General features: G+C 42.8%; 3 protein-coding genes across 4 annotated transcripts; 1 reads left to right on the forward strand and 2 right to left on the reverse strand.

Annotated features, from left to right (window-relative positions):
* Positions 1 to 1277: 1277 nt before the first annotated feature.
* Positions 1278 to 5121, forward strand: LOC135615737 (uncharacterized). 2 transcript variants are annotated; one of them, XM_065114642.1, is made up of 3 exons: positions 1278 to 1416; positions 2356 to 2679; positions 2753 to 5121. In XM_065114642.1, exons 2-3 carry the CDS (start codon positions 2562 to 2564, stop codon positions 4822 to 4824), a joined length of 2190 nt encoding a protein of 729 aa, XP_064970714.1. In that variant the 5' UTR covers positions 1278 to 1416; positions 2356 to 2561; the 3' UTR covers positions 4825 to 5121. The 2 variants fall into 2 exon arrangements, with proteins under 2 accessions (XP_064970714.1, XP_064970712.1); XM_065114640.1 differs by having other exon boundaries at positions 1286 to 1442.
* Positions 5122 to 5506: 385 nt separating this feature from the next.
* Positions 5507 to 18825, reverse strand: LOC135615738 (uncharacterized). Its single transcript, XM_065114643.1, has 6 exons — positions 18509 to 18825; positions 16159 to 17092; positions 8826 to 8921; positions 7993 to 8129; positions 6862 to 7084; positions 5507 to 5792 (listed from the first exon to the last, which is right to left on the reverse strand). The coding sequence occupies exons 1-5, from the start codon at positions 18721 to 18723 to the stop codon at positions 6910 to 6912; spliced, it is 1557 nt and encodes a 518-aa protein (XP_064970715.1). The 5' UTR covers positions 18724 to 18825; the 3' UTR covers positions 5507 to 5792; positions 6862 to 6909.
* On the reverse strand, positions 18769 to 19892 carry LOC103989892 (trans-cinnamate 4-monooxygenase). The gene is made up of 3 exons (XM_009408835.3): positions 19872 to 19892; positions 19076 to 19674; positions 18769 to 18805 (listed from the first exon to the last, which is right to left on the reverse strand). The coding sequence occupies exons 1-3, from the start codon at positions 19890 to 19892 to the stop codon at positions 18769 to 18771; spliced, it is 657 nt and encodes a 218-aa protein (XP_009407110.2).
* Positions 19893 to 19945: the final 53 nt, after the last annotated feature.

Below are 19945 nucleotides of genomic sequence, written 5' to 3' on the forward strand. Positions count from 1 at the left end.
TTTGGAAGTATTTATTAGATACACTTGGACTTAATATATATTTATTTTTTTAAGGGTAAAGAGTGAATAATAATAATAATAATAATAATAATAATAAATATAAGTATTTTTCAGAAAGCAGTGACGTCAAAAATAAATACAAAAATAAATCCTGCGTGGGTTTGGTGTCCTTTAAATATAGCGCTGAATCGGTCAAGACGTGGACGGTCGACGTGCGTATCACAACGTGACGCGGCCGACATTGTGACGTCAGTCGACGAGGCATCCCAGTGCGCGCTAGTGGCCGGCGCTCTCCTGACCCGACCCCACGTCGATACCCGGTGGGGCTCGGAGACGGGATCTGGACGTTCTCGTCGTCCGCGTGGTCGTCGTTGGCGCGTGGATCGTCTCGTGTGGGCCCATCTCCTTTCTCTTCGCGTTTCTCCGTCCCTTCTTCTGGAGGCGCATCCACGTTTGCGCGTACCACACGAGCTGCGGCGGGCGGGGGAGACGTGGTCTTCGTCGGCCGCATCTCCTCATTGACACATACACCCTCGTCCCTTAGCCTAATCACCAACCACTCTCCGTCGTTTTACACAAGGGAAAGCCGAAGTCGGCCGTCATCTGTTTATTGACATATACGCCCTCGTTCTTTGTTCTATTTACTAACCAGTCCTCGAGATCCGAAGTGGGCAGTGCTGTCAGAATGTCTTCTTCTTCTGATCATTGGCATGTACGCCCTCGTACTTTGAACGAATTACTAAAGGGTCCTCATATGCACGAGTCACGGAGGCTCTCATCTCATCATCATATTACGAGGCGGAAGCAGACCATCTCTGGTTATTAACGAATACGCCCTCGTACTTTGTACTAATCACGAAGTAGGCCATCATCTTCTCAATGACAAATACGCCCTCGTGCTTCGGACTAATTACTAAACAATCTTCGTGTCATCATATACTACGAGGAGGTCGAAGTAGGTCGTCTGGTAAATAACATATACGACCTCGTGCTTTGGACTAATTATGAACCGGTCGTCATAAAGAGGTTGCATTTGCTTGGACTCCAAGCCAAGTTTGAGGTTGCATTTAGTCAAAATTTCTAGTTATTTTCCACACTAAAAATTATCTGATATTACCAATATGCAATTGGATGGGTGATAATATGGAATTAATAATATATATAAGAAAAAGAATTGTGGGATTGACCAGCTGTGAAAACGCGGAGAGCTGAAGACTTTCTTTGGTCAAACTGACCACGTAATCGTGGAAACGGTCAGTCCTCTCCTTATTCTTATTCTTCGTGTGTCCGCCTTCGGATTCTCAGACGCCTCCGCACACGCACGCACGATTCGAGAACTCCGCACAAGCGGTAGGAAGGAAGGAAACAAGGAAAAAGGGTAGCAAGGAGCAGAGACAAAGGAGGAAGAAGAACAAGGTTGCAGAGAGCGTCTGATCTCCCAGGTACTTCCTCTAACTAAGCTACTCCTTTTGCGTAAATGTTGACACTTTCTCGGTATAAATTTGATTATTGTCTGTTTGGACGAGTGAATTCTTGGTTTGGTTTGCTCGGTCCTATTGAATTCTTTGGGTCTTTCTGGGATCCCATGTTCTTGATTGAGTGATTCATTGATTGGGCGACCAGAAATGGGAAAAAAATTGATCGAAGATCATCTCTAAACAGATTCAAGAATCCTCAAGCTGGTTATTTAGCTGCTACTCTAAGTGATTTGGAAGGAAACAGAACGAGAAAAATCTTTCATTTTCCTTTGTCGTTCGATTCTTTTGTGGTTAATTTGAGCTTGGAGTTTTTTACTTGGACTTCTAGGGTTCCACTTTTCTTGCATTTGGATAAACCGGGTATCTTGCAGTTTGACTTCGTCCAAATTATACTGTAGGGGCAACTAGTGGACTTCAAAGCCCTTTAGTACTCCTTGTACATCTGATTTTTTAGGGTTTGGTGATTTCTTGGTCGAGTGGATTAATCTTTGCGGGGTTTCTGTTAGTATTTTGGTCTCTACATGAATCTTTTTTCTTTTTGTGATGAGTTACCGGTTCTGATCATCTTCTGCATAGTAGGATCCTAAATTTTGTTCTGGGAAGCATTGCTTTTGCTCTTGCACTGCTTCTTCCCTTTCTCTTGTTTTACATCATAACTTGCACTACTTTGTAACTTCACTTAATTCATTTCTTATGATATTTGCTGCTACTACATGCCATTTGTGGTTTAAGAGGCCCGTACTATTAATTGTGATAAGCTCCAAATTCATTTGTTTGAGTTGATGTTTTCTTGTTACTTTAAAGTTAAGCACCTTGAGATAATTTTATGACCCCAAAGATGTACCGACTAATCTCGTACATTGATTCTATGAAATAGGTCAAGGATATTTATCTAACAAATAAAAGCTAGCCGTTCCACAATCTGAAAGAGTCTAGAGATTCTGGGGAAAATAATAGGAAGAAGGCTGCTTACAGTAACTTCATCAGTCGAATTCGGTAGTTGTTTCATCATGTGAGGGTGGCACATCGCAGCAAATCCTGCACGCCTTACTGAAAATCTCTGACTAGTGTATACTGGCGGCCATGGCCACCACCGTCCCACCATTCCGCTTCGTAAGATGTCCAAGATGCAAGAAGCTTCTTACTGAATTTGCCAATGTTCCCGTGTACCAGTGTGGCGAATGTGGCACGACTCTGCGAGGTTAGATCTTACTACTAATTGATCTCTTGTATTCCTAGAAAAGAATTCTGAAAACATTTTATGCTATCTGCAGCAAAGCACTACAATGCTACCAGGAAAGATATCATCGTCCCACTGCCGGAGAACAAATCGGAGAACCGACCAGATTGTGGCTCCATGGACAATGGATTGCAATCTAAGAATGAAACGGCTGTTTGTGCAACAAATGATCGAGTACAGAGTGCGGACTCTCCAAATCCACAATCATCTTCTGTGGATGCTTCAAACAATTGTTATAAGAAAGGAGATGAATTGGAGAATCAAGAAGAGAGAGGCTTGGACTCGGAGTCTCTTAAGCTTACCAATGAGAGAATTGATCTTGATCACTCTCTGAATGAAGTGGATAAGTCTTCAGACGCTCATCAACAAGGCCATGAAAACTTGAAGATGAGTGAGAGGACACAAGATTCTAACGAATCCTCTAGCCTTAGAGAAACTGCTTCATCGGAGGACAATTGGAGTAACAGGAGTGATCATGACATACATGACAATATCTTAAGATCAGCTACCAGAAATTCTAATGCAAATGATGACAGTGTATCTTCTGCCAAAGGTGTCTCCAATACTGATGCTCCTCATAAGCGTATACCAGTATCTAGAAGAACTTTCAGACAAAGGAAAGTTCAGGATTCGGAAGATACTACCAATGCACATAAAGGAGAAGAGGTTAATAGGATGAGTGCAGGCACACAAGTTCAAGTTCAAGAAGTTTCACAAAAGCCATCGATCGAGAAGTCAGCTGATGCCGACAGGTTTGATTCAAACGCAAATGAGTTGTCTACAGAGAACAAAGGTTATGTAAGCAAAGATACCTCTCTTAACTCAGAAGACTTCCATTCGGTCCAGAACTGGTTGGAACCAGAAAATGATGGGCATTTGAGATCGCTTCCAACGAATGCAGAGTTGCTGAAGGGTTCAGCCAAAGAAAATGATGGGCATTTGAGATCGCTCCCAACGGATGCAGAGTTGCTGAAGGGTTCAGCCAAAGAAAATGATGGGCATTTGAGATCGCTCCCAATGGATGATGCAGAGTTGCCGAAGGGTTCAGCCAACGATCGAAATGGCAGCCCACCGGCTGAGCTCAATTCGCTTGAACACATTCAAATGGAGATACTGAAGAAGGTCGACGAATTGAGAGAGGAAATCAATGGAATATTCGATAAATCTGACGAAGGCAAGGGAGGATCTCACCAAGAAGAAATCCATGCAAAGCAGCTTGATTCAGCTTTAGTCCGGCTTCCTCCGAAACCACACTGCCATAAAAAGGGTGTTCCTCGACCACACAGATTCAATGACATCCCTTCAGTGTTGCCTCATCTCAGTCCCTGCTTGCATTGCCAAACATCGATGTGCCGCCGCAACAGAGGTTACAGGTCTTGCCACCGTAACACATCTAGCATACCCTGTAACACCTTGAGTCCGGGAGTGCATACACCATGTCATCACAAGCCTCAGATCAAGCATGAGCCAGAGAAGCCATCCAACGAGATGAGAAGGCAGCAGCCCAAGCGACATTGTCGTCCCATCGTAAGTGGTGCTCCCTTCGTCATCTGCTACAATTGCTTTCAGCTACTTCAGCTTCCTATCAATTTTCTCGTAGCGAGGAAAGGATTGAACAAGCTGCAGTGCGGTGCTTGCTCCAAAGTTCTTGAGTTTTCTTTCAGAGCCCGAGATCATGGAATTCCTCATACTGCCAACGATGTTGACAATCTTACAAGTAGTGAGGTGGATAGCAGTACGGACACTACTATCAGATACAAGGTATCTAATTTTCCCTCGGATGATAGATCTCAAGGGGAGCCAATTTCCTACTCGGAAGACTATGGGCTCTCTCTTGGCATCAGCTATACTACTGATGCCGAACCACCAGTAAATATCCAGATAAATGGCAGGCATAGAACAGCTTCGCAGCTTCATCGGCTTATGGGTTATGGTTCTGCTAGTGAGCTGCTGTATCGACATAGTGATATCGACGAAGAATCTGAGTTCACAGAGCTCACAGAGCCAACTCCACCACATTGCAATACTCCTGACGAAACATACGTGGGAGATGGAATGAGTGGAAAAGCCATTTACATTTCTGATTCCGCTAGTAGCCGATTTTAGGCATTTTGCGGAAGCTAAAAAGGGTGATGAGAAATGCTTCGTGTATTAAAGATCACGAAGCTCAAAATCCATGAAAGGAAGAGGTAGTGTGTCGTGTTTGTACCTGTGAGAAAAGATCATGGTTGGATGTTCTTCTGTATTCTGTACATGTACAGTGTATTATTCATTATAGTCCATGTGGCTATCGTAGTCAATTGTTTAAGGTGGGTTCTCAACCCTTCTTCTCATGTGTCGTCCTGTCCTGTCCTGTAACAATAGAACACACCTTCAGACTGCTCCACAGCAAGATTCATTCAATTGACAACTTCCGAAATTAAAATTAAGTTGATTAAACCATCGAACAAGGAAATGCATGCATGATTTGAAATCAACTCGACTGATTTGGATCAAAATCGCAAGTTTCTCTTTGAACATGGCTTGATTTCAACACCACCACCCTTACGACTTACTGTTACTATATTTTAATTTAACAATATATTAAGCAAAAGGAGACATCAAAAACAAAATTTCTAACAATTAGCCATGGCTGAAAGGATCAAAATTGGGGATCCAATAATTTTGGCTTAAATTTGGAAATAAATACAAAGCTTACAGAAAGAATGCCACTTCCGAAATCCTGGCTTAACCTTGAGAATCCTGATAGGAGTCGGATTAGAGAAGTATTAAGCTTCCACAAACTACATAAAAGAAATTGAATTGGCATGCACTATGATATAGAGCTGGCTGTTACACAAATACAATAGTTTAGCATGATACTGGTATTTAAGTATAAATCCAACAAATTCTACTTAACCAGTTCTTGAAACTTCTTTCAGTGTATCAGATTATTCCACATGGGTTACAAAGCCGAAAACCGAGAAGTTATAAGGAAATATGAACATTGAGCATCATCATCAACTATCCCTCTTGAAGGAGTTTATAGTGTAGGCTCCACATTGAGTGCTCAGAGAGTACAGAACAGCATTTACCTGCCAAAATATAACCATACATCAGAGTAAAGACCATTTCATGTGACTGTTTTGAGTATCGATCATGCAGTATATAACCATCTATATGAGAAGTTACACTTGGCCTCCAAGCAGAGAGGGAGCAAGCTAAAAAGTAGGCCACCACATAAGTATGATAACAGCCAAATATCCTGATGCGATTAGAAGAATGCTTCATGCAAGGGATTTTAAAGCGTCATGCAACGATCTGACGACCTGAAAACCCAGGTCACTGTCTTAGAAGTGATCAAACTGCTGTGTATATGACAGGTGAAGCTTGCACGCGTATTTGGAGTCCAACATGGACAACAATGGCATAAGAAAAGCACTCAGCTTTTTGAATGCAGCATAGGGAAGGGAATTTCTTTACCATTCTTTGTTAAAAATGCATATCCAGTGATAATGCAATGATCTAGGTATCTGCACACAGAAACTGTTATCGAGAATCACTGACATTAAAGAAAACATATACAGCTTCGATGATCTAATTATTTTCTAGTGAAAACAACCTCCTTACTCATGGAGAAGGCTGCGTATATTGTGCAGAGGAACATACTTTTTAATTCCTTAGCACTTGTAGAATATGGATATTTCACATTTATAATAAAAAAACCATAATTTCAGGAATGTGATTGACCACATGGAAAGAACCAGTCTTTTCTTTTAAAAAAAAAATCGAATTATATGATCCCTTACCTGATATTAGTTTTCAAAACCTTGAGCAAAACAGTAAAGACCTTGTAAGCAGGGAACCAAAAGGTCAAATTGTCTATCAAGCAAAATTGTGTAACTACCAGATAGGCCGACAGGTAATAAGATTTATTAAATTTCATCAAATTGCTTTGATAAAGCACCCTCGCATATTAGTCAGGTTACATCGATTCCATTCCTAAAATTTATGTGGACTACATAGGTAAAAAATCATGATAACATTAATCGTTTGCCAACCAACCAGCAACACATGATTCTGAACGATAGCCATAACATGCTTGCGAGTAAACAGAACATTTTTTATAAAACGTGAAAATTGAAAAGTGAATATATGACATACCAGGACAGAGAAATAAAGATCAAAACCCCATGCGGGGGAAGGCATCTACTACTCTCGTTTATCCTCCTCAAGGTCATCTCCCATCCCAAATACATGTTCCATGTTCTTCCTTTCCTTTCTCTCTAGTTTGCTCAAATTGTCACCAATTCCTCTGACACCACTTCCGGTAAGGGGAATTCCCTCATCATCAAAGTCATCATTTGTGTCCTCTGAGTATGCATATCTGAAAGCAATCCAACAGTATAACCATGTAGGACGAACAAATTATCTGTTCATTTTATAAATCACAATGAATTGAACAGACAAAAACAGCTTTGATTTAGAACAGAAAAAATTTCATTCAACCATGATAATTAAGTCCATGTGAAAGTTGTGGCATACATGCAAAAGCCAATGACCATATTAAGGCTAGCAGATAGGAACAAAGAATTTTGACTGAATGTTGATTACAGATAGGTCACTTATATTAAATCCACTAGCACAAATTTCTATCTATATACATGTTACAAGGAGACTTGGATAAGTAATAACCCACACCTTGTTAAATATTTGATGGCAGTAATGGAACCAATATTAAGTTTAGTCTATCATAGTATATCACTTTATAAAAAGACACTTAAGAAACACCTTCTTTACCAGTTTATCAGAAGCTGGCACCAAAACAAGTCATACTCCGAATTGTTTCATATAGGCTTAAGCTTAATAGCATGTGACCTTTATGCAACACAAAGAAATAAAAATACAAATTAAAATAAATAATGGATTTGACTCATCAATAAGTACAAGTACACTTGTGATATACTAATCTGATATAGAGCTACTAATCAAAAACTTGAAAGCTACAAAAATAAGCAACAGAATGCTAAAATACTAATTCAGAATGAAGTCATGAACAACCATCCATACAGCAAAACATCTTCTGATTGTAAATTAATAACAGAAGTTTCATATTTCTACCAGTATGGAAATGGAATTCAAAAGGATTAAAAATTGCTACCATTTTTTACGAACATCAACCTATTCGATATATTTACAATTCATGCCAGACAGTCATAAGAATTTCAACCATGAATACAATCTATTAAAGAACCTGATGCAACAAAGAAACACACAGAATGATCAAGATATTACCTAGTTGGGTTATGAGATGGAGCCCATAAGATGCAGATAATACCGAGGAGTACATAAGAGAGGACATTCCAGAATGCGGAGACAATCCAAGACCTTTGCCAAAGTTCACTTAATGGATCAGTTGCATTGAAGTACAACTGCAGTCACATATAATCACATTTCAAGGTCATTAGAAAAAAAACACATGCAACAACTTGCAGAGGCAATTGGCCAATTGCTTGCAAAATGCAAAACTACTTTCCATATTAAGAACTTTAAAATATAAAAAAATTAAACAAGTTATACTTCAAACACTTGGTTCTTTCGTTCAGTGTATAGGATTTATCTGAATTCAGAGGCTTGACTTTGTTTTACAGTGGATCACTTCCTGTATTTGTTTATTCCTGAGTTGATCAGACTCACACTCAAGTACAAATATGTGAAAAGATCTCCAATTTCAAGAAGCAATTTGCATAGATGTGCCAAAGTCAACTACTGGGAACAAAAGCAATGGAATAGTAGTGCATTCATCTGATTTTGTTAAATTACCCAGAATAATTCTTTACTAAATTAAGTCATCTCACACTAGCATTTCTAGTTTTGTGACAACCATCATTCCTAAGTGATTAGGTCGGTCTTAGGGATCTTTGCCACCATATATCTCTGTTACAAGAAAATCCCCATACAAGAGGATCACCTTAGATGGAATAGGAAAGGAAATTCAAGATTAGTTCATCTTAGAAACAGGCTATCACCCAACACTGCTCCCTTCAATAATTTGATTGTATATCAGAAAACTTTTCTCTGTTTAGAATTAGGTACTGTTGATTTGTCATGTACTAGCAGAACCATACCTCATAGCCAATCCAGGCAACTGAGAGAAGCACAGAAACAGCAAGAGAATTGGTAAACTTGCGATACAGCTCCAGTTTTGCTGTGCTTTTCCTTATCTGAAGCAAAAAATGAACATAGAAAGTAAACTCATTTGTGGGGGATAAACATGAGCTAGAATCATAAAAGAATCAAGAAGTAAAATTAGCAGCTTTCTCAATTGTGATTATCTGAGAAGCCATTTGGTAGGTTATATAACTTGATGGAAGTGCATTTTGTAAATGCATGCATCATATAATGTGTGCTTCACAGAATGCAGGATGAATTGATCTCTCTGTTCTTTTGGTGTTCAGTAGCAACCATTGGGATTTACACTGCAAATGTATGCAAAAATATAAGCATTTGGTAGAATGTGTTGTGGTCGACCTCTATTTGATATGGTGTGGTTGACCTTGCCATTTCACATTTTGCCTACTGATTTAACATAAAGAATAATAGAGTGACCAGAATAAAGAATACTAATAAATAACTATAAACATAAACAATATTTGTTAACATTAATCCACCAATAACAATATAAAATAATAATATTTATGTAGAAAACATATTATTCTGCAATATCAGACTACCCCATCTAAATCTGCAATATTAGGATACAAGCATTATTATGCCACAAATATAACAAAGGCTCATAGCGAAGAAGTAAAGTCGAGGTTCTCAAGTAAACAGACCGAGGAAGAGAAGCCCAGGGACAGCAACCAATGAAGCAAGCCAACCACAGAAAGGATGAGAAACAAGCCCACAGAAGATAATAAATCTATTAAGGTAGAGGCTGCTGGAGGCAAAGAAGATGAAGGTAAATGAAGAGTGGAAGGAAGAGAAGGCTAGGCATAGCCAAGGGGTTTTGAAGGAAAGAAGAGGTTGACATAATAGAGAGAGGCCAGAGAGGCACAGGTTTCAGGGTGCGCCATTTGAAGCAACATAGTATCACGAACGGTCGTCGCGCACCCGCAACAACTCCGTTCAACGAACCGTTAGTCGCTCTCATCTATATGTACAACTACTTGGCAGCCTGTTTTGCCTTGGTTTTGAGTCATTTTGCTTGTAAAAATGTAAGTTCGAACAAGCTGCAGTGTTACAAAGCGACCGCTCACCGAACCGAGCAAAACAGTCCCAAAACAGCCCAAAATAGCTCCGTTTTTGTGTGCCGCGGGCTGATTTCTGGAATCTGCCTCCGCTCACCAAAACGTCAGCCATCTCAGCCCCTTGGAACCCCCCGGGTGGCACAGGGCTGGATGGGGCTTCGGTATAGTACCGAGCTGTCATGGACAAACTTCTAAACAGGATGTTTGATGTAATGCTTATGTATGTCCGTGTCTTTTGGTATGTTCATGCTTTGTACAGCATGTAGAGGGACGACCGAAGGCTTAATAGTCCCATTTTAGTTAGGTTAGTGGCCGCTTTAGGCTTGTAAATAAAGGTTGTGTCATGTGGACACGTGTGAGAGATTTTCGGTCTGTAATGGATCATTTTACCCTTTGTTATGTAACTATTCAGAACTTGTAAAGTCTGTTTGTAATTTACATTGTCTATGAAGTGTTTTTCGGAAATGTTTGCTTGGGGATCCCGAATGAGACGTTCTCTTTAACTCTTTCTCTCTTTTGTTGGTCCTAAGGGACAATGGGAGGCTTCGGGGAGGCTGACCTTTGCGGACGGACACGCATGGGTGCCGCACGACTTAAGCAAAACCAGCTAAGTCTGTGACAGATGGTATCAGAGCAGGACAAGCACTCATAGAAATACTTAGCATGCAAACGTGGGGGACCTAGCGGGGCTGCGTTGAGGGCAATCAGCACACGCGCGGCCGTTTGAGGGAAAACGGGCATGGAGATGTAGGGAAAAGGAGTCGCTCGGAGGAGCGGGCATCTGAGATTAGAATTCAGATGAATGACCAACCCTTCGCGCAAGAGGCACCACGAGAACAGACAAGCTTGGAAGAATGCGGAGCGCACAAAGGTTGGGATGACTGAGTTTGAGCTACGGCTCAACGTTGACAACCATACTTGATGGTGCTCAAGGCAAGCGAGGCACTTGGTAAAGGATGAGACCATCCAAGGTGGAATGAGTTGCTCAGCGACCGAAAGAGTTATGCAAAGCTCACAGAGATGAGGGGAATTGTTAACTCAAAGAATTCGGTAATCATGCATGGGCTTGTATGCGAACGATGGAATGTTCGCGGCCATCCCAAGGCGACCAAAACTCGACGCCATGGAGCATTGAAACTTTCTCTTCGGCATATGAAGGATACGTCCGTAGGAGGCTGAAGTGTACAACGAGTTCAGCATGTTGCTAGACCTTGAGTGGTGCAGCGGGGGCTGTATTGACGTCAAGTCGCAATCTAGCAAGTGTGTTTGCAAGAGGCAGAACAATGCACAGTTTGTTCAGCAGATCGGAGTAGCCCAAGGGGATGGTGGTCTCCGAAACGAAGAGAGATATTGCTCCAATGGGATAAGTCCCGGCTCTCCAGAGGGAGAATTATATGGGACGGAGCTCACAAGTTGAGGAGTACCTCAACAAACAACAACTCCACGAAGCTCAATGGACTGAGCAAGCGGCGAGAAGTCGTCGCATGATCTCGCTTGAGAGAATGCATTGGTGGATGCATTGCGAGATCAAGTGGGGGAGCGACCCAAAGCAATACAAATGAAGGCACACTTGGAGTCGATATGAAGATCAAACTCAAGGGAGGGCTGACCCGTGGAATGGTGGGCGCGAGGGCCACCATCAACTCAATGCAAAAACGAGGAGCGGAGCAACTTGGGTGTAACTTGGCGAAGTACCCAAGCCGCATGAAGGGAGCCAGCATAGAAGATGGAACATGGAGCGGAGGCATAGTGCTTTCCTTGGACAGAGGTAAAGGACATGAACTCTTGCAGAGGCAAGAGCAGGACCATGTTGTTCCATGGGTCATTCATTCTGACGAAGCGGACTCATCTTGCATGGTGCCAAAGACGAAGGGAGCTTCTGGGCACATGCACTTTATCTCGGAAGAGCATTTGATGGAGGAACTAAGGCGACTCAATTTGCGGAGGCGAAGTTGGGTTCAGAAGGCCTTAGCACGGGACAAGAGGACGCAGAGGCGGGTACTCTTGAAGAATATGCCACAGTGTTGTCATTCAAGTTACTACGAAGGAAGCGGTGCACAGCGAAGATTGTGTTGGTAGGGGTAGAGGCCCAGGATCCAGACAATGGTGCACTAATTGCAGCGAAGTAGGGAGACTTCGGGAGCTACTAGGCGACAGACTGTCCTAGAGCAGTGCTTCATCTAGGTGTGACCCAAGAGTGGGTGGATGAAGGTCGATTGCCAAAGGAGCGAACAAAATCAAAAGTGGAAAAGACCCTGCGATGTATTGGCAGAGGTCACACATGAAGGGTTCACAATTCGAGTTCATCCCACAAGGATCAGAATGCAATAGAGATGCCACCAGGAGGCGACATGGTGCAGCGGATCGTGGTGGAACAGTTCGTGGCAATACGATACACATAACCTAGTCCCGTGAGGGACTAGATCATACGGAGGTATGATCGGGAGCTACTGGAAGCTCCACTTCGGTGAACAACACGACGGCAAGAAGGGCTATGGATTTAATGAGTGAAGGCCATGGTACCGCAGAGGCGGGTCTTCCGTGCGTGCATCGAAGGTTGCATCGGATGAAAACCTTGGTCATCAGCATATGGGGGCTGGGTTCCACCAAGGGAAAAGTTCGAATGCAAGTACCAGTGAGTCCCATGGGAGGGACTTGATCATGCAGAGGTATGATCGAAGCAGCTGGAGAGTTAGACTGCTCTAGAGCTCATATTCGCTTAAGGGAGCCCGGCAAGTCAGAGGACAAGATCGAGTAAGCGAACGTTGCTACCAAGGAAGCTAAGGAGAATAGAATCGGTGCAAACCCTACAACGTGATGGCAGAGGCTATGCATGGGAGTTGCAGTCTCTCTTTCCATCGACCAAAGGGAGCTGCTTGGAGAACACAGAGGTGTTGAAGCAGGGGGTCGAAAGGGGCGAGGAAGCGACGACGAGTCCAGAGGGACTTAGCTACCCAAAATCAAGCATCAGTTAGAATGCAGGTGGACTCAGAGGAGTGCCACAGAGATATATCTACTGATCGTGAAGAAAAGGGATGCAGATGCGGGGCGACGAATAGTAGGGCCATGGGCATGGCAGCGCCATGGTACCGTAGAGGCGGGACTTCCGTAAAAGGCATTGATCCCTTGCTCTCATGGAGGGAGAACGCTTGGTCGTAAAAGGGGCCGAGGAGGTGGAGCATGCAGAGACAAACTCTAAGTACCGAGACAAGGCTGAAGGGCAGAGGCCAAGGAACTTTGTAAGACCGATGTCAACGAGCTTCTCATCAAGATAGCCGAAAGTGAAGGACTTCGGGTCATGCAAGAGTGCACGACTAAGGAACGAAGCAGGCAGTACGCGGTGCTGTACCTTTGCTACTCAGGGGAGTAGGTGACATGGTTGATGGAGAAGACGATACAATTCCAGAGACGACCAAATCTATTAGAGAATTACTCCAAGTTGGGATGAAAACTTCTTGCATTCCAGAAGTTTGATGGCATTGAGAAGGTGAATCACAGTAACTAACTCAATGCAAGGAGTGCAAACACTTCATGTCCTTCAGAAGTGTGAGCAAAGAGCAGACGAATGCCAGTAACTAGCTCAATGCATGGAGTACAACCTCGAGGAGGCGGGCGAAGTCAAGTAACCTTTGCCTTCTCAATCCTTAAGAGAATGAGCGAAACCGAGTACCCAAATTCTCTTATCTATCTAGCATAGGAGCTCTGCACAAGTTCAAAGACTCTTCGAAGATAATGGAAGACAATAGTTGTCAAATCCTCACCAACGGTGATTAGTACTACTGAGAGCAGATTGTCCGCTTCATTTCCCAACGAAATGTCAATCGAAAGCAGGAGTGATGCGAACATACTTGGAAGTGACAACTAAGTGAAAGAAGAGTCAATGGACAAATTTTGTGGAGGAATGACCCAAAACTTCAGAAGTTTGCGAGACGATGCTCGTTAAAAGCTCCAATAAGCATCCACCCAGTTCAAACAGCATGAGGCATTTGAGAGACTGGCGCAGTAAGGATGGTCTTTTCCTTCATTTGGAGGATCCGCAGGAATCAACAAGGATCAACACAACTCAACCAACCCCATACCAGAGTCAGAGTCTTTGGTGAGTTGAAGCAGCATGGCGGATCAAAGGTTCGACTACTCAAAAACAGCAGCAGAGAGCAGCTGGGACCCAAGAGGCGCATTGTAGCTGGAGCAGAAGATTGAAGACTCAATAAAGGCGAGGAGTTGCAGTGTCGACAAAGGCTTCAACGAGGACGTCGAAGGAATAAGTGAGGGAGAATGTCATGGACAAACTTCTAAACAGGATGTTTGATGTAATGCTTATGTATGTCTGTGTCTTCTAGTATGTTCATGCTTTGTACAGCATGTAAAGGGATGACCGAAGGCTTAATAGTCTCATTTTAGTTAGGTTGGTGGCCGCTTTAGGCCTGTAAATAAAGGTTGTGTCATGTGGACACATATGAGAGATTTTCGATCTGTAATAGACCATTTTACCCTAGGTTGTGCAACTATTCAGAGCTTGTAAAGTCTATTTGTAATTTGCATTGTCTATGAAGTGTTTTTCGAAAATATTTGCTTGGGGATCCCGAATGAGGCGTTCTCTCTAACCCGTTCTCTCTTTTGTTGGTCCTAAGGGACAATGGGAGGCTTCGGGGAGGCTGACCTTTGCGGATGGACACGCATGGGTGCCGCACGACTTAGGCAAAACCAGCTAAGTCCGTGACAGGGCGTTGAACACTCATTCGCAAGTTAGCACGTTGCCTTAACGGGAACTTCTTGTCGCGCCCGGGACTCGGTGAGCAGCTGTTTGTGGGCTTGCATCTGTTCGTTCAACCTTCTAAAGCCCTTGTTTTCCCTCTCTCCCTCTTTTCTCTTATGTACACAAGGTGCTCGCTGAATTGCTTATAAAGCTTCCCCTCTTTTCGCGAGACGTCGGGACTTGACCGTCGCTCGTTCTTTCGAACTAATCAACTTTCTCTTTTACAGGTCCTTCGGGACCTGCGAGAGGTTGCAAGTGGGCTGATCTTTGCGAAGCAATATCGCAAGGGCGAAGCGCGACTTAGGCAACGCAAGCTAAGTTCGCGTCTTCGCCGCAAGGGTGCCTCACGCCTTAGGCAATTCCAGCTAAGGCCGTGACAATAGGCTTGACGTTTTGTCATGCAAAGTCAATGACCACATGACTTTTTGTAGGCTTTTGGTCCATGCTGCATCATATAATGCATGAATTTGGACCCCCAGTCTGCTGTCAAATAAGTCGTGCAATACCAAAGACAATGCAATCCATTCCTGGTGCAAGCTACCAAACAAGTTTTAACTACATAGATGAATGCTGAGAGTATTCAACATAAAATACCAAAGGAACTAATTTCTCAATATTATGTGAACATGATTTCTCTAAAATTCTTATATCTTTAGCTTAATATAATAGCTACTAGCTAGATATCCAGAATGAACAAGCAACAAGTGTTCCAAACACCGACAGATAATTAATTAATTAATTAGATAGAAGACCAGCATAATAGTAAGATAGATGTCAACAGAGATTCAAATATAAAGAGGTGAAAAGTATTGACCAGCTTAGGGTCATTATGCATGGTGCCAAAAGATTACAGACATGCCATACTGATGCAAGTCAGAGGTACCAAGACAACCAGCAATAGGGGCATGTTGACCAACAAATACTGAATCATCTCATGCCAAAGAGATATCAGCACATACCCACATGCCACAAAATGATGATACTTTATGGTCATTGCATCAGCTCTTGCATATATAGCACATGTTTGATGCCAAATTTCTGAAGTGATGAATACTATTAGATCTATAAGAAGTTGGCAATACTTCTCATTATGGTTTTCCTTACTGGTCTATAGCGATGTACCGACCAACTATCGGTACGGTATATATCAAGCATACCGAGCGTACCGACACATGATATGATGGGGCGTACTGATGTACCACCCATACCGATCCCCTGTTAGACCGGTATGTACCGCCCATACCAAGCGGCACATCTTGGTATGACGAACCTTGTCTCAATCATTACATCACTCTTGCATATGTTGCATGGTAACTGATTTATTACCATGATAAAAATCATTAGATCTAGAGCTTAACATTACTAGGTCACCCAAAAAAAAAGCAACATATGCCAAGGATCACAGTAATTTGACTAAATTTTTAAGTACGATGCGATAATTGTGCAAAACTTTACCTGAAGCTTTTCTAGAGTTTTTGACAATGATGAAAATATCCAGACGATGAAGGTTGCATCCAAAAGAGCAACAGGCAGCACCAGGAACAGCCTTGCTTTTCCAGAAAAGTCATTGATGTTTCCCAAATGCTCAACAAGCTCAAGTGCTTCTGAGGCAACGAAATATACCAACCCAAGAAAAGCAACCCTTGAAGTTATCCCACCCAATGTTGGCCGGACAACGCCATATCCCATTGAAACTACCAAAAGCAGAAGGCGAGAAACAGTCTTTTTAACAGCAGTGAAAGTGACTGCCCAAATGGTTATGCCCATGGGTCTAGATCCGGTAGAATTAAAATTTCCATACTCAAAATACCAAAAAGCCATTTCACACATGCCTAGGGCAATTACAGCTGTGATGTGATAGTGAAGCTGCAAAGTATGCTTCCAGTATCGCACAAATTGTAGAAACCAGCAGAGACCAAGTAAAAGATATGCCAATGACATGAATCCATAGAATGTCATTAAGGGTGCCATTTTGCCAGGAAGATAGCCATGTGGATTTCTCCAAACTGTTCTACCTTTTATTATAGTGCCCTTTAGTTGCGGGTCACAAAACATAAAATAAAGGTAGTACATGCCAGTTTTTCTGATAGGAATAGCTTGAGTTACCATAGTGATCTCTTCACTGCTACCATCAAAAAATGTCTGAATGCGTTTTGGCCAATCTGAGTTGTCCTGACTTGGACGAATTATTACTTCCCCTACCTTACAGAGATTCCGATCATGAAGCTCACGCGTGCAGCATATAGCATCAGTGTTTAAGTATCTACCACCAATCTTGTCCCTGTCTTGGATTTCAACTACTATAGCTTCTACCAATCCAGTCTTTTGTTGCATATCACTATGCATGGATGCTGACTCTTTTGTCCGTCTGAATGTGACAGATTCAAACCTGAGGACAAATTTATACCAACTATTATAATGGGCTGCATTTTGGGAAAAAACTCATATAAATTAGAACTACATCTCATATTTAATGCCCAGACCTGATGTACCTACTTACAATCAAGTTCTTTTAACTGATGACAGTTCTACTTCCTGGCATGTACAAACTTCTTTTGTAATGTATAAATCACAGTTAGAATACTATAGGTTATTTAAATATTATAAAAATTGAATATTCTCAATCATACACCAAAATGCTGATACAGGATTGAGGGGCAAAATATTGTATTAACAAGCCTGATGAAGCAAGTAATAGAATCATCATATAAACTTTTATTATAACCCAGTCATTATGCGACTGTTTTAGTGCTTCCATTGTGTGCTTCAAGAACATTTGAGTACATGGAGAAACAACAAGATGCAGACAAGGTTTCCAACTTTTCAGATACAAGGAAGAAAGAAGTTGATAATAGCAGCTTGTAGAACAATATAAGTTTCTTCAAAAGTCAACAAAAATTGGAAAAGAAAAACAACTATTCTGTGAACTTCGTTTTTCTTTTGTTTGGTGTAGCTATTTAAGCAAATATGAGAAAACAAATAAAAATAAACACAAGATAGTAGAAATACTATAGATCTAGACTATATTTCTGAATGATATGTATACTCCAAATTAGAAAACTTGATTGCCACATAATAAAAAGAGTGCATGAGTCTTCCACCAATATAAATCTCCAGAGGGTCCTTGCAGGTAGCTATACACGTGCAAGTAGAAAGACATTCCCTATGACTCAAACCTTGGTCACCCAAGTTACACAAAGGCAAACTTACAATCATACCAAAGCTAGCCCTCTAATTGACCCAAACCATAATGTGTCCTGATTTCAAAAGAAATTCAGCTAAACTGACAGAAAACCAGTCTTCTGTAGAGAGTTAAGAGTCAGACGGTATCATATATACATTTTTGTAAGAGTCCCAATAGTACTTTATAGTGACGATGGTTGCATCAGTTTGGCACTCTGGCTTTTTACCTGAGCGACACAGAATGATAAATCGGCTACCAAATGCATTTATCCTAGTCAGTCAGCAACAATCGGTGCCATGAGGATGATCGATCAACTAAAACCCTATATGCATGTATGATGCTAAAATCTTATAGTTGAATCACACCAATAACCGCATTGCGCATTCTCCGCTCATCCCTCCAAAACATCAAAATGCTATTCTTTAAGCACCCATCAAAGCCCTGTATTTGAACAATTAATTCAACCAAAAGAACGGAATTCTTGAATACAAATTAACCAAATCAAGCAAGATAAAAGCAAAATTAAGGCGAGAATAGAGCAAACCGCATCGTAGCACGCTCAGATCAGATCAAAGATATGTCGTGAGAGATCGGAGGAGAGGAAGAGAGAGGGGGGCTCACTGGATGAAGGAATTGCCATCGGAGGCTGGGGCGGTGATGTTGACCTCGGCGGAGGCGTAGAGGCCCTCACTGCCGCCGTGGAAGAAGAAGGAGTTGGAGCGCGGGATGAAGGCGCCATTGTAGTATTCGTGGATCGAAGCCCCGGCGTGGTGGCAGAGAAGCAGCCCTAGTAAAAGCCCTAAGTGGAAGGGATCGGGACGAAGACGAAGACGCATCTCCGGCCAACAATTTCCCCCTTCGGTTCCCGTGGGTTCATACCACTACAAATCTTTCAGTCGATGGATCGAACGAAGTTTTCTTAATCACAAACCAGTTGAATGAATAGCTCGCATATAGAGGATCGTGGGAAACGCGTTGAGGTCTCAGGGAAACGTCACTTGGGGGGTCAACAACGCAGTCTCTTAATGGGCTGCAGTCCAACAGCGTCGGCCCACCACTACAGCGTCTGTTTTGCCGACACGTACCCACCTTGCGGTCGAGACACACGATATATATATATATATATATATATATATATATATATATATATATATATATATATAGTGATTTATGAAATTCCTTTCATACCCTTCTTCCCTTCTCATCTTCTCGGCTTTTCCCACTCGTAGAGCAAATGCAAAATCAGTCCACACCCCGGGCTTGCACACCACGATGGAGTGCATCATGATATGGAGGCTGAACTGGCCGGCCTTCTCGGCAGTGTCGATCTTGTCCCGCCCCCGCGGCCGCAGCAGCTCGAAGTTCTGCACCAGCCGGCCGAGGACGATACCAATGATGGGTAGCGCGAGGACGATCCCGGGGCAGCTCCAGCGGCCGGCAGGCCCATGGACAGGTACCGGAAGTAGTTTCCGCTGGGCTCCACGTCGGCCTCCTCCTACAGGAAGCGCTGCGCCCGGGCGGGACATCTCGGGCTTCCTCCACAGGGCGGGGTTGTTGGCGAGCCACCAGGCGTTGACCAGGATCTTGCTCTCGGCGGAGACATCGTAGCCGGCGAGCTTGGCGTCGTGACGACGGCCTGCTGTAGCGGAGGGTCTCCTTGACGACAGCCTAGAGGTCGGGCTCCGTGTCTTGGTACCTCCAAGGACGGCGTCGAGTTCCAGGTGATGCTCGCGCTGTCCCCGAAGGCTTCTTGCGCACGTAGATCTGAACGAAGTTGGGCTGATGACCTATGACGTGTTTGGCTAATGCAAATCAAACTTCAATTCGACTGGCTAATGCAAATCAAACTTCATATTAGATTCAGTCAGACATAATCTGAACTACAATTCTTCATGAATTAAAATGCAAGTGAAAAGGACATCAGAGGATGTTTGAGATGCGACTATGGAGACAGGCGAAATTAGAGGACAATCCTCCAATTTACACCAGGTGGGTTTGGCTGCATAATTGCGTAGAAATTTCCCGCGATTGTCGGAACATCTGTTCCTAGCCGTTTCC

The sequence above is a fragment of the Musa acuminata genome, chromosome BXJ2-6, assembly GCF_036884655.1.
Source record: "Musa acuminata AAA Group cultivar baxijiao chromosome BXJ2-6, Cavendish_Baxijiao_AAA, whole genome shotgun sequence".
Classification (NCBI taxonomy): Eukaryota; Viridiplantae; Streptophyta; class Magnoliopsida; order Zingiberales; family Musaceae; genus Musa; species Musa acuminata.